The sequence below is a fragment of the Lacerta agilis genome, chromosome 13 (genome assembly GCF_009819535.1).
Source record: "Lacerta agilis isolate rLacAgi1 chromosome 13, rLacAgi1.pri, whole genome shotgun sequence".
Classification (NCBI taxonomy): Eukaryota; Metazoa; Chordata; class Lepidosauria; order Squamata; family Lacertidae; genus Lacerta; species Lacerta agilis.
Window position 1 is genome coordinate 28113968 of NC_046324.1, and position 14682 is coordinate 28128649.

The 14682-nt window shown below is 45.1% G+C and overlaps 1 protein-coding gene across 3 annotated transcripts in view; it reads right to left on the bottom strand.

Moving 5' to 3' along the window:
• Positions 1–1671: 1671 nt before the first annotated feature.
• The window catches only part of RBBP6 (RB binding protein 6, ubiquitin ligase), a 31165-nt gene continuing 18154 nt past the window's right edge, over positions 1672–14682 (bottom strand). Inside the window, exons 8-17 of one of the 3 annotated variants that reach the window (XM_033166629.1) lie at positions 14013–14185; positions 13044–13147; positions 12403–12722; positions 10615–10714; positions 10455–10533; positions 10308–10365; positions 8250–8615; positions 7790–7891; positions 5017–6756; positions 1672–3680 (exon numbers count right to left, since the gene is read on the bottom strand). In XM_033166629.1, coding sequence (XP_033022520.1) covers positions 2129–3680; positions 5017–6756; positions 7790–7891; positions 8250–8615; positions 10308–10365; positions 10455–10533; positions 10615–10714; positions 12403–12722; positions 13044–13147; positions 14013–14185 — 4594 coding nt within the window. In that variant the 3' untranslated portion in view covers positions 1672–2128. The remainder of the gene's footprint in view (positions 3681–5016; positions 6757–7789; positions 7892–8249; positions 8616–10307; positions 10366–10454; positions 10534–10614; positions 10715–12402; positions 12723–13043; positions 13148–14012; positions 14186–14682) is intronic. The other 2 variants (XM_033166631.1, XM_033166630.1) reach the window with 2 other exon arrangements.

The following is a 14682-nucleotide window of genomic DNA, read 5'->3' on the forward strand; positions in this document are numbered from 1 at the left end:
ACGTGGCAGCGGTACATGTGAAAAGTCTTTCAGAAATGTTAATGAAAGCGGAGGCTGCAGTAACAAGATCACAGCATACGTATCAAAAAAGCAAGTGTTTCACCTCTATTCTGTGCTCATTACTGCCTCCAATAGTGGAGGTAGCACACACCTCTTGTAGCCATTGATAGCCTTACTCTCTTCTGTGAATTATGTCTAGATCACCTGCAGCAGGAGTACTGGGGTCCACATTTTAACAGTCTTTCACAGCACAGTGTCTACCTATGTCAATTTGCTCCCGTAAGAACTAGTGATGGCCACCAACATCAGTGGCTTTAAAGGTGATCTAGACATATTCACAGAGGAGAATAAGGCTATCAATGGCTACAAGTCACAAGGGGTCTGTGCTACCTCTACTATTAGAGGCAGTAATGGCAGGTGCTAGAAAATGCATTTGGGGAAAGAGGTGCTGCACCCAGGTCTTGCTTGTGGGCTTCCCACAGAGGCAACTGGTTAGCCACTGTGAGAAAAGGTTGCTGGACTTGATGGGCCATTGGCATGATCCAGCAAGCTCTTTTGTTTAATATCTCTTGTGGAAACTCCCAGTGACCACTTTGCAACCATGTGCAGTACTAGGAAAACTGAGGGAATCACAGCCAAGTATTAGTGTGAAACAGCCAAGTTAGTGTTGTACCTTTTTGTCTGCTTGCTCTAACACTGTGGAGGAGTATTAGGACTTTCTTTGGTCCACTGAGAGCAGGAGCAATGCAGCACCCACTCTCCAAAGAGCAAAATCACTCAGTGTTCAAGTCTATATCTACACCCTTAAAATGAACATGAAAATTTCATGTTCAACTGACAGCACCATTCCATGATTTTACCTGAAAATTTGAGGCATTAGAAATCTAGCATTGCAATTTAATGCTGCAGGATATATATTTTTCTTATTAAAAACAGGAACTCCTTACTTGGTGTTTAACCTTTTGAGGCAATAAAACATGCCAAATTTTTAAAAAAACACAATTTCCCCTCCCAAAAATCTTAAGTCTGACAGAATTGACAACGGACAGTGCCGACAATGAAAGGCTGAAATGTATCTCCCAAATTGCTGGCAGGAGCCAATGCTGGCTAGCTGCACAGAATGAGCCCCAGCCACCTGCTCTGGCTGCTTAGCAAAGCATAGGGTTTGGGTTGTTATTCACCAAGCTAAAGGGCCCTGTGGCAGTCTGGAATCCTGCCTGAGGCAATTATTGCTGGCTGTCACTGTAACCCTGAATCAGCCAGTTTGGAAAGCCAAGCTTCCATTTAAACCAGTTTACCCCAAACCATCACCCTCACTATGCATCAAAATGTGGACCAATATGGGTCCAATGGCATTGTGTTCAGGTCCCCAAAGGGAGTCCACCCCCACAGGCTCGAGGATAGCTGCTTTAAGCATGCAGCCTCCTAGGATGATGCATTTACCAGTCCAAGTTCTCTCCGCGGAAGAGCGAACTTGACTGCTTTCAAAGATTAATGCTCACAGAGCTTCCTAGCCACCCACCCTCCAGTTTAACATTCTGTGTGTTAAACCAATAAGTTCTGTCGGAGACAGACAATTTCTCATGAAGGGTAGAGCTCATCGGGAGGTGAGGGTCACCTTCCCTTCCTTGCCTGATTAAAGCTGGTGCTGCAAATCTAACACATTGATTATAAAGTTTAATGAATTCTTTTTTTATTGTAATCCAAAAGTAACAGAACAGGGCTGTAATGCATTCCACAAGTCCTCTGGCTGATATTTTAGAACCGATACCAGCCCTTTTCTTTTCCTGACAGGCAATTAAAAAAAAAGTGTGAATTTTTTCACAGTACAGTAAACACCACCCAAACTATTTTAATGGTGGTTAAAAGAGCCCCCCCAAATAAAAATAAAATTAAATAAAAAAACCCACCTCCCTCCCCCATATCACATGGTCACAACTCACAAGTCTGTACAAAATGTTCACTTTATAAAGCTCTGATGTAAAAATCAAATCAAGCAGCAATTGTGTAAGTGCAGCACAGGGCCCGTCATGGCATTATTTACAAGGCTCTCGTTTGTTTACATTATAACAAAATTTCACACAGGCGACTCAGTCCCTCTGTAGGTCGGTCCACCCCCTGCCCCGCCCTAGAGGGGGGCCGCCTTCGCTTTTTGGTCGTCTCCTTTCTCCTTTTCCTTGTTCTTCTTAGACTTCTTCTTCTTGTGTTTGTGTTTTTGGCTCCGCTCTGCCTCAGACTCTGTTCCGCCGTGCTTCTTGTGCTTCTTATGCTTTTTGTGCTTCTTGTGCTTCTTCTTGTCCTTCTTCTTCCGCTTCTTCTTGCTGTCCTGGCTGTCGGCCGAGCTGGCACTGCTGCTGCGGCTCCGGCCTTGACTTTCGGAAGGGCTCTGGCTGCGGCTGATGCTGGGGCTGCTCTGGCTCTGGCTCCCGCCAGCTGGGGGGGCCAAGACTGCTGCCCCCACCACTCCCTCCTTGGGCTTACTGTTCTCGGGGGCCTTATCCTTCCCCTCCCGGGTGGCTCTTCCAGGTGAGTCTTCTGGCTTTGTAGAAATGTTGCTGTCGCTGTCGCTCTCATTGTAGTCTGGGACGAAAGCTGCCTCGTCGGTCTCCCTCGTTGGGTCAGACGAGAGGCGGGCAGAGTGGCTGGGCAGAGGCTTCGGCTTGGTGGTGCCCTTGTCATTCGGCACCATTGTCCCTGACTCTCTTGCCTCTGGTGAGCAGCGGCGGTGCAAGGACTTGTTCCCACCTGCTACCCTCTCCTTGTTGCTCCAGGTAGTCTCAGAGGACGGGCGTTTCTCTCTTTCCTTGCCCGAACTTCTCTCCTGGGACTTGTGTTGTTCTGCAGAACGCCTAGAGTCGTAAGCAGCTTTGTGGTCATTTGGCCTCCGATCCCTCGGAGGGCTGTAACTGCCTCGCTTTGAGTCTCCAGCCTCCTTTTTGGGCTGCTCCGTTCGCTCATCCCTGGCCTTGTTTTTTTGTCCAGAAGTGGCAGAATCACGGCTGCGAGGAGGAGAGACCTTTTTCCGTGCCAGGTCGCTCCTTTCCTCTCTTCGCTTGGAACCAGAATAGTCTCTGCTACTGCTGCTGTCGTAGTCAGACTTTTTGTCCCGGTTAGGAGTGAAATCCTTCCCAGAGGACCCATGGGCAGATTCATGTTTATCTGAAGACCTGGCCTCTTTGGAAGAGTTAGAAGAGCAGTTCTTTGCATTGCCTTGTTCAGCACTGCGTTCGGAGCGCTCCTTCTCCTGTTGAGTGCCACTCTTCCTTTTCTCAGAAGAGTCTTTGTCAGATGCAGTGTGATCCCTCTCTTTGAGTTTCCCTTTCTCACTGGACAATAACACTGTTTTGGAGTTTTTGGACTCAGGCTGTGAACTTTCAGGATCCTTTTCACTGTGTTTGAGGGAGTTGGATGGCTTTGTGCTGACATTCTTGACGACACTCGAGGGCTTCCCAGCTGCAGAAGGAACTTGCACAGATTTAACGTCCTCCTCTTCTTCCTCCTCCTCAGAGTCAAAATCGTCTTTATCCCACTTGGACTGAGGAACTTGAATCATGATGATGACATCTTCAGCAGGGGCTGTTATGTCATTGTTGTACTCTTCCATGGTCTTGATGACAGTTCGCTTCATGTCCAGCTTATCTTCTGACTTTCTCACAGGGCTTCCTCCAGCAGAGCTGGTGCTAAGGAAGGAAAAACCAAAGACAGCCTATTAAGGAAGACATCAAAGCAGCATAATTTAATTCCAAATTTAGCTTGTGGGGATATTCATTTTTTGCAGGGCTAAAAGCCTCACTTTACTATTTTATTTTCACATAGAAAACAGCCCTTGCATCAAGGAACTGGCCAGGGGTTTATTTTTTCCCTCAGGAACGCTGGGGTCCAGAGTCCCACCCCCCCTTTCCAGGCCACATGTGCATTTTCCCACTACAAAAAAACTAAACTTAGTAACCAAGCCTTAATTCTTCACAGCCTACACTTTAGAGGGGCTGTCATGACTCAAGAGATTTCTGTTTGACAACAGAAGGTGTAGGGAACCTCATTGACACAGTGGGCTGGATTCAACTATGGCAAACCTTCTGCAGCCAAAGCTTAGCAGGCGGGATTGTTCTTTTGCAAGCGTGCCATGCGTTTGTTAAAATGCAGCAAGGAATGCAAGCCGTGCTGCCAGATCAGATTCACTGGAGTGGATCTAACCTGGCCAAAAGTAGCACAGTGGGCACTCAGTGCCAAATGCAAGTGGTTCTCAATTGTTCCTTTGCTGTTTGCATTTGGCATGGAATATAAAACTGTGCTGCTTTCAGCAGACACCAGGTCTACTTGGGAACTTCAATCAGGAGCTCCTGAGTGGATCCAAATCTAGATGTAGCCTTCCCATCAAGCCTGGGTGACCCCTTGCAGATCTTATTTTAGCATTTTCCATCAAGGGAAAATAATCACTGCCTGACACAGCTGATTAGGCTATTTCCCCTACCTGTCACAAGGGCCCTTTGCACACCTGACATCAAATGATATTAAGTGACAGGTGGGTATGGGGGGGTGGGCCTCCAGGGCAAATGAGGAACTCTGAAAGGCCCCCTCACCCACAGATTACAGATTAGCACTGATAAATTAACACTAGTGAGCCATATCAGGCAATGATTCCTTCTCCTCGATGGAAAATGCTGAAGTGAGATTTCCAATGGGCTACCCAGGGCCAATGGTAAGTGCACTTTACCTAGCCATAGTCACAAAATAACCGACACAGCCCAGACTTCAAGGAAAGGTGGGCAAAATGCTTCATAAAAAACCTCATGCTAGAAGGGAAATTAAAAGGCCATGACTCAATCTGGACTGCTTGGGACTGGAGGGCAACTGATCTATATCAGAGGGATTGATCTGGCTTGTCCATAGGACAAAAGATCCAGACCAGCCAACGTCAGCTACTCATCTTCTACTCCCACATGGGTTTAAGAGAGTCCAAACCAAATGACATGGGCAGGAAGTGAAATTAATTTTTAAGTTTTAATCAGGAGGTACCTGGTGTAATCAACCAGTGTCAGACCGGATCCATCGGCAGCTGCGGCTTTCCTCCTCAGCTTCCCTTTCGCCTTCTCTTGTTTCCCTTTGCTGCTGGGGGGTGGCTCAGGCTTCTCGGCTGGAGCCTCCTTCACTGGGGGGACATTTTCAACACTGGCAATCTTCTTGCCAGTTTCTCGGTTCAGCTTAATCTTTTTTGCAGGAGCAACTGGCAAAACAGCTTTGTCCTTTTCAGGGGTCCTCTCTGCTTTTTCACCCTCTGGCTCAGTTTTCCCCTTTGGCAACGGTTTCGACTCTACAATGTCAGGTTTGGACATTTTTAATGACGGCGTTTCATGATCTTTGTCTCCTTTTTCCTCGGCTTTCCTTTTCCTTTTCTCTGGCTTTGCATCCACAGGCTTGTTCTTGTCCACAGGTTTCTTTGACTTCTCCTCCTTACTTGACTGCTTCTCCTGCTTGACTTCCTTGGGGGGATCTTTCTTGGCCTTTTCCTCCTTGGCTGATCTGGTTTCTGGATGCTCTTTTGAGCTTCGGGGATGAACCTTGCGTGGCGTACCAAGTGCCTTCTCATCTTTCTGAGAAGACACTGACTTAATAGGATCAGCCTTTGGCAACTCCTCCTTGGCTTTTTTCGCAGGAGGGGGGGATTTTTCACGATCTGCGTCTACTTTCTCTTGGGGTGTTTTAGCTGGCTTCACTTGCATCTCTTTCTTGGTAGTGGCAGGGCCTTCTGCTTTTCGCTTTGTCTTCTCTGCTTTTGCCTTTGGCTTCTCTTTCCTTTCCTTGTCAGAAGTGGGTTTGAAGGCAACGGAATCTGCTTCCATTGGCTCATCTCGGACAGGAGTAGCATCATCCCTGCTTGGGAGCATGAAGAGTGGGTCAGACTTGCTGCCCTCTTCCCCAGGGGCAGGATCCCGTGGCTTCCGCGAGCCTTCCAACAGGTCAGCATTGGGGAAGCCTTCGCCCTCGTCCCCCTTCCTTCTCTTGCGGTGCTTCTTGTGTTTGTTTCCCTTCCCGTCTCCTGGTGGGATCTCAACCTCCTTGTCTTTCAGTTTGGCCACCTCTTTCATGCCATGGCCCTCTCTACTTGGAAGCTTCTCAGAGTAGCCAGTACCTACATTCCGATTCCGATGGCCCAGCCCTCCAGGGTAATCATCTCTACGGCCCCGAATATATGGGGAATTCTCTCGCCTAGGGCCAGGAGGACCAAAGCGCTCTGGGGAGAAGTTCTCCCTGTTAAGCAAAGGCCTGGGCTGGGCTCCAGCTGTGTAGCCCTTGTAGTATTTCTCGTACCACTCCCGGTAGGTCTCCCACTCCCGGAATCTCTCTTTCTCAAATGGGTCTCTTATATCCACAGATCTGCCATAGTATGCTTTCATGTCGTAAGGTGGAATTTCTCGGTATCGGCCGAAGTATTCCCTTTCTCCTTCTGCCTGCTGAACAGGGCGCTTGTTTGGGGACTGGCCTCTGTAAACTGGAGACCTCGATCGAGAATGATACCTTCTGTAGGGGGGTGACCTGGATCTTGAGCGGTGATATCCGTGCGATCTTGACCTGGAACGGTAGTTCCGACTCTTCCCCCTGCCTCTCCGTGGGTATGGAGGAGATCGTGAGTAGGAGCGGGAATGGGAACGGCTGAATGACCGAGAATAGGATCGAGAACGGGATGAGCCAGATCGGGACTTGGAGTACGTATAGGAACTTCTTGAGTATGAAGATGCACTATATGGTGATTTGGACCTTAAGAAACAAAGCAAAGGGGGAGGGGGAGGAAAGATGTGTAACTGTAGCCTCTTCACTTTTGTACAAATTATGTGGCACAACCAGTGAAGAGCATTCCCCTTTTTGTCACAGAATCTGTTATGAAGCAGTCACTGCAGATACCTAGAAGGAGACAATGCACAGAGCTCTTCTGGGCACCCCTAACAACTCATTCAAGCTCAGTGGGACTTTTACAACTTTATTCTTATCACTATTGTCAATGAAGAATAGCTCCTTACTCTGCACCAAATAAGTTATCACAAATTGCTTTTGTACACCCAATATTTAAGAAGCAATTCACCAGCTGATGGTGACAGCTCCTCTTTGGGAAACATTTTCATGCTCTATGTGACTAGCTAACAGAATATCCAGAAATTATTTGGCCTGCAGACAATCATTAGGCTTTATTTCAGAGTTTACTTTCACAGAAAGCTACTACTGGACATTTTGTGTGCATTCTCAAAATAGCTCAGGAACTATTTAACCCCTAAAAATCCAAACAATATTTCTTTCAAAGCCTTCGCAAATTCAGAGTATGTTGTTCCTCTGAATATGGGAAAAAGTTGTATCTCATTGCCTGCAGTTTGCATCAATGTTGAAACGTAGGGCAACAGGTGCAAATCTGTATCCTGTGTTAGTCTTCATAAGAAAAATGCCTATGAACATAGTAAGCCAGGTTTGGGAAACCGTTGGCCCTCCAGATATTGCTGAACCACAACACCCATCATCCCTGGCCACTGATTGTGCTTGCTGAGGGGCTGATGGAGATGTACTTCAGCATTATCTGGAGGGCCAGAGGTTCCCTGTACCTGCAATAAGCCATGCATGTCTGACTGTTAGCCCACCATGCCCAGTCCCATTGGCACTGAGTGGTAGCATCTTTCCCCATCTCTGTACTACGTAAGACCCAAAAACTAGGTATGATGCCAGGGACTGAATAGGGGATCTGCAAGGTGCAAAGAAGGGGTTTTTTGTTCCGGTTCATCTATACAGGCACAATAAAAACAATTACCGGGAATAAGAGCGCCTGCGTTCCTTCTGGATTTTTTTATATTCCATCAGTTCCTTAGCAAAATCATTTGTAAACTCATCAAGCTTTGACTTTTTCTTTTCCCTGTCAAAAGTGAGAGATCGTGATGTCAGGTCACTGGGCAATGTTAAAGGCGGCATTAAGAGAACCACACCACTCAAAAAAGGACTCGCATGCAACTGAGATGTGAACATGCTACAACAAAACAAAAAGCAACGCAGGTTTCCAAGAGATGCTTCATGGCATTTTGTTAGAATTACAGTTTTCTGGGTTTGAGATCTGAAGGATTATTTTTATTGGTGAAAACCAACATTTGAAATCTCACGTTATATGTCATTTTTGCTTACGGCAGACGCATTTTTAGCATAGTTTTGCAGTCTGATATTCTACGGAAACAGAAGAATGAAATATAACGGAACTTCATTCAGAGCCAAATACTTACTCCTCTTTAAGTCTCCGCTGTTCTCTGTAAAACTCCTCCCTAGAGAGAGGAGGTGCTTGTGTCGTTGGGATGGCATTTGAATGAGCCGTTGGTACTGGTGTTGGTACCCAAGGTGTTGATATGTTTGCTGGAGCTGGGGGGTATCCCGGAGGGGGGACAGTGTACCCAGCAGGTGGAGGCTGACCAGGTGGAAACTGAGGAGGAAACTGTGGTGGAGGTACCCCCGGTGGAAGAGGAAGTGCATGGGGAGGAGGAGGATACAGGGGAGGAGGAGGCACGGGCACAAAGACTGGTGTTGATGCTGGCAGTGTTGGGGCCTGAGTCCTTTGTGTACGGTCACTATGCGGGCGTCCTCGATTTGAACTTCTAAGAAACCCAAAAACACGTTGTCACTGAGTGTTACACTTGCCCCTTGTTCTCAAGAGAGGAACGTGAAATGGATAGCACCCCTCTGCAGTAACTGCCCATCCTCAGTCTTACAGCCTATCCAGTCTAAACTGTTCTTTTGCTCCCCCTCAGCACTGCCGGTTCAACAGATCCTCCCAACAGCCCTCCCTGTCACACACAACACTTACCACAGTTTTCCTCCTCCAAGCTTTTCATGAACATTAGTTAATCTGCTACTGCTGCTGTTTTAAATGCCTGCCATCCAGCATCCCCATCTCAATTGCATTTCTTTTGTACACTGGCATTTTGGAGATGTTAAAAAAGATACCTGGCACAGTATGTCTAATAGACCTGTCAGGGTTTGGATTTCTCTACTCTCCTCCCTATGGCTTGCAATTCAAAAACTTGAGGCTGCCTTCAATCAATCTAAATTCTGCTGCCTGGCAATTTGAAACCCTACCCCTCACCCTGTGACTTAATCTGTGCTAAAAACTACCCATTTTAGCCAATGGCAGTTAATGGTGTTGATGTGGGTACCAGCAACTGCTGCAAATATGCTGTAAAATGTTTTGCAAACCTACTCCATGTATCCTCAGCATTTATGGAGTCAGTTGTCCTGTAGCATCTCATTTTGCTCCCTGCCCCCTTTCAATTATTTTAAAAAAAATTCAATTACTAAGTTGTCAGAGGCTGATTTACCCTGTTGAAATGAATGGGAAAGTGAAACTACTCACTAACTGGGGCCTATTCTATCCCAGCAACTTATCAAAACAGGATAGGTAAAATAACTTTAGTGTTCAGTGCACTGGAGTGCATCTTCTATCCAGTTTTTCTGCACATTCCTGTGTGTACAAAGCCCCAGTACAAAGCATTGCAGGGGTCACAGGAATGAATCTTCTCTTAAGCAGTTAATTCTCCTCTAAGCTGGCTTTCAACACTGATTTCTCATTTGTAAGAAAAAACCTACTAGGCCTTGCTTGGGTTCTAGTTTATCTTCTCTTCTTTTAAAAGCTCAGTATTTCATTTATGCATCTCTTCTGTTTTCTCCTCTAGGGCTTACGATAATTCAATGAGCAATTTGAGTAGACATTGTGGGGTTCAACGTATCCCCATAGCTTTTGGACTAGACAAGAGTTCGTATCAGCTGCGTTGAGTTGAATAACTTCCACCTGTGAAACGGAACTTCCCTCCCTCTCCTCCCCACAAATGCCCCCCACATCTTTTCCCAACCTGCCATGGGGTATTGGGAACCCCCAGAGCAGATTCAGGGGTGGGGCTGCAGCAGGAGGAGAAGGTCCACTGCACAAGCAGAAGTTGTTTCAATCATGCAATGTCTTCATTGGATACAGCCCTATTTTTCTGGAATGCAGTATCGATAAATATTATTTTTTATAATAACTGGAGTTATTTTGAAAGTGATCATATTTATTTCTAAGCTAGGACTTTAAAGGTGTCCCTGGATCCTGATAACAGTTTGACACTTTAAAAAATGGAGTGAGGTTAGAGTGTTGCTCAATAACAAACTAGATCCCTACAGAAGAGCTTAGTAGGGTCCTTTAAGCAGCAACTTTTTAAAAAGCCTCTCTACGCATATCAAGCTGTTTAATATGCTTATCATGTTCTAAACTTACTATCTAAGATACAAAAAATATGTTTTGGAGGTATACTTACGGCTCCCAGCCTGACCTATTGCCTGCAGAGCGAACAGGATTGGTTCTCATCGGCTGACCTATGTTGAAAAGGGGAAGAAGTTGCTTATTAAATGTAGATGGCACGCCTATTGCAAAAAATAGCCAAGAGCAAAGTTGTACTACTTACCCATGGTGGGTATTGAATGCCCATGACAGCCCAGCTGTCCTGGCAAAGCTGGCTGCCCAAGCACAGGAACCTGATAGCCCTGCAGAAAGGAAGAGGAACAGAATTAGAGTGTGATGCTGCTAAAATGTGCGAACAAGTTTAGTTCCAAAACAAAGCTTACCTTCTCCTCCATCACAGTATTAATTGATAGTGAGGAAGGCGGCTTTGAGTGTTCTGAGGCAGTCACTATAGCAGCAGCTGGTCCAATACCATCACCCTCACTGCAGTGAAAGAGGCAAATTCAAGGTTAGGAACTACTAGGCAAAAGACTGAAAACGAGAGACTGGGTGCTACAAAGTCATTCAGACCCTGGAGGTACTCATATTCACAATACTCTAAAAAGGTGGGGAAGAGCAGGCAAAACAAAGCAACAAACTTAATTAAATGGTTGGGAGAACTTCTCTATGAAGAAAGTGTTTTGAGGTTAAACAGATGAGGTGCATATATCAGAAAGGAACCGTGCTATGACTAAGTTTTCCAATGAGATGTTAATTTGTCTCATGTGGTGTGGATAGGCTCCGAAGAATACCCACAACTAGAGCAACTAAGATATACTGTATGAGATTTGCAATGACAGGAGTAAACCTGCCAGTCTGCTTCAGATCTTTTCTAGAAGTTAACATGAGGAGCACCAGATGGGAAACACAATCAGTACAATTTTTAGGGCCTTTTCAGTGGTGGCCTCCTGTTTAATGGAATGTTTCCCCCAAAGACTCTCATCAGGCACCTACATTAACATATTTCTGGCCTCAGGGGAAGCTTTTTCTCCCAGCCATTTGATGGTTAATATGTTTTGGGGGCATACATGAACTGACTAATTTTAAATGCTGCATGCTTATGTTGTTGTGGGGAGATAGGTTTTTGATTAACGTATTTATAATTATTGCCTGATCAATTGTATGATTTTAGCCATTTATCATGTTTTAAATTTGTATCTGATCGGCATCATTTTTGTCTTGTAAATTGCCGTGAGACTTTTTGCATAATGCAATTAGTAAAACTACTTTTACTAATTAGGGAAGGGAAAGGAAATCTGTGACCCTCCAGACTCTCAGCAACCACCAGTCCCAGCCAGCAAATGGTCAGGAATTGGCATCCCTGAATTAGGGCTTTAGAAACCTTACTACTTCTAATGAACTTCAGCTGCAGTCAGCAGCTCATTTCAGGCAACCTTCCAAGCCATGGTTTCAGGAGAATTGACATGCTATGGATTCACCAGGTCCCTCCTGCCCTGCCTCCCATTCTCTATTTCCTGTTTAAAGTTAATCAGTTTGCTGTGATATCGAAATTGGCAATTTATAGTTACCAATTGCCCTCCATAGCATGGCTCTTGAGGACCATCTGAACTGAGCTGACAGCCGATGAGAACATTGTAGTTTGAAATTTAATCAAATAATACAGATAAAGAGTGATTATTGCTTTCTTGGATGCTTGCAGCACCCAAAGGAGAAATTCTTGAAATTCACTAGGATATTCTCTCAGCCTCACCTAGCTTACTTTGCCTTTTAAGATTTCAAACCTAAAATCTTAAAAGTCAAAATGTGATACAAGCATATCAATCAACCCCTGGAGATTGCATGAAATTCAAAACAATGCAGTAACTCATTAAAACATATAAGCATCATTTCCCCCCCCCCTAAGAACACTCAATTTTAACAGGCCAAAAGCAAGCATGGGCTTGAAATACCTTACTTTGGATTTGATTTCTAAGAACTCCGTGTAACTTGAAAACTCACTGCCAGCCTTAGAAAAGTAACTAAGACACACAAACACACTCAAGAACTGGCAGTCAATTCTTCCAGGGAGATAGGCATACAACTGGTTAGACACAGCATCACCAGAGCCCAGGACAGTATAAAAGCGAAGCCAAGCTGTCAATCTAGTGGCCTCTTTCTACAAATTCACCTACCGGAAAGGTCCTTCTGGCTTGTCAGCATGAACCGCCAGAGACATTGGTGCAGAGACCTCACTAGCAGATTTGGTGGCAGAATGGCTGACTGACAACGTGGCTGTTGAAGATACTGATTGGCCAGGAGCTGATGACAGGGTGAGGGATGCAGGTGTATGAAGAGGGGCAGAAGTGGTTGGAATTATGAGCGGATCCTGCTGCCTGGAACCTGTTGGCCTTGGTAATGAAGGCACATTCCGCTGAACTGCTGGTCTAGGTGGCTGGGGCTGTTTGCGAAGTCTTTTTGTGTAGCCAGTTTCGTTTTTGAAGTTATTTACAGCCTAGAGAAGAAAAATCACCAGTCAAGAGAAATGAATAAGCATATCAAAGCTTCCTTAAGATTGCATCAAAACATCTGTGCTACTTGGTATCAGGGCTGGTGAGGTCATAAAAAATCAGATCTTGCTGTGGATACCTTTACTGCAGGGAAGAAGGGACACAGCATGTGGGTCAATTTCTTGGGTGGGAGGTCACAGAGGGAACAAACCAGCTTAACTCCCACCCCTTCTCATCCAGGCCAACACAGTGGATCAGTAAGAATAAGGGGGAAAGAGATGTACACTCAGGCATGCAGAACTGGATACAGATAGATCTCAAGTTACCTGGCGTAAAAATTTGTTGGCAATTAACGCATCAGGAGAAACATCTGTCTGATGACAAGTTGGGCAGGTATGTTCCTCTGATTCTAGCAGCGATGTTCTGATACCTGTGAATGATTTTTCAATGCCATGTGAAATGTGTAACTGTTATATAAATCATCACACTCTGCTCAATGGTACAATGTACTAGCACAGCTACTAAGACCGCAAACAGCAACAAATGCCAGAAGACTTCTAAATGTGGATGTACTGTAACTAAAAGGACACTGCAAAGGCCACAAAACAGTAGATCAGTACAGAAATCTATTAGCAACTGTGGGGTCCAAAGGGCATGTCCCAAAGATGTACACCCACTGCAGTCCCATATGCCTCTTGAAAAGCAGCTGCTCCAGAAAGGGGTGGGTGGTTGTCCTTCTAGAGGCATGGAGGTGCAGAGGGAAACTCCAATGCCTGAAGAGGAATGTCCTTACTTTATAAAGCATTCCAGGTCAGAATTTAAGCAAGACAACAGTTTCAGCTTTTTATTATGATAATTATTATTAATTGCCTTCTTTTGTACATCAAGATGATGTACAAAACAGCTATAATCTACAGAAAATAATAGTGGGTGAAATTGAAAACCACACCAAATAAGCACCCATGGCAGAGCCTTGCAGACCAAAAATGTCTTCAACTGTTCCAGAGAGTGCAGATAGCCAGCTCTTGTCTGATCTCAAGAGGGATGTTGTTCCATAGAACAGGTGCAACCACACTAAAAAAGCCACTCTTGAGTACTGTGGAATGGGCTTTTGATATCTTAAGAGTGTACCCTGTATCTAAAATGCCAGTGAGTTTAGCAGTCCAGGTGCAAGTAAGTACCCGACACTTTAAAGTAAAAGCATTCTCAGGTAATGTTAGAGGTGTGGAAACCCAATCAGCCTTGCTCTTCTCCCATCACATTCAGACACACACAAGCCAGTTTATGGAACTCACATTCATCACAGTAGCTGTTTCCACAGCAGGGAATGACCACAGCATCAGTCATTATATCTTTGCAAATCAGACACAACAGCTCATCTGGAATAGGGTCATCTTCTTCTGAGGAAGACGATGGCTCCTCTGGTAGGAAAGGGGGCTTCTCTTTCTTTCCTATAGCATAAGCAGCACTGAAAACACAGACACACATCTTGGTCTTAAAAAGGTGATACAATACATGATGTTAAGCATTAAATATATGTTTTAATATTTTTTATACAGTATTTTCCGGCGTATAAGACGATTGGGCGTATAAGACGACCCCCAACTTTTCCAGTTAAAATATAGAGTTTGAGATATACTTGACCGCAGATTCTCCACCCGGCGTATAAGACGACCCCCGACTTCTGAGAAGATTTTCCTGGATTAAAAAGTAGTCTTATACGCCAGAATATACAGTATTTTTTAATATATGTGTTTAATATTTATTATTATTTATCGCACTTGTGCCCCACCTTTCTGCCCAAGGAACTCAACACTACAATTCCCAGCACTCTTAACAAGCTAGTTTGTGGATAGAAGCAATGTTCTGTTTATGGTGTGGATATGACCCAAGTCACATCCAGCCTTATCGTCAATGAACTCAAGAGTTTACAATTTCAAACCAAAACATTGGAGGACAGCATCA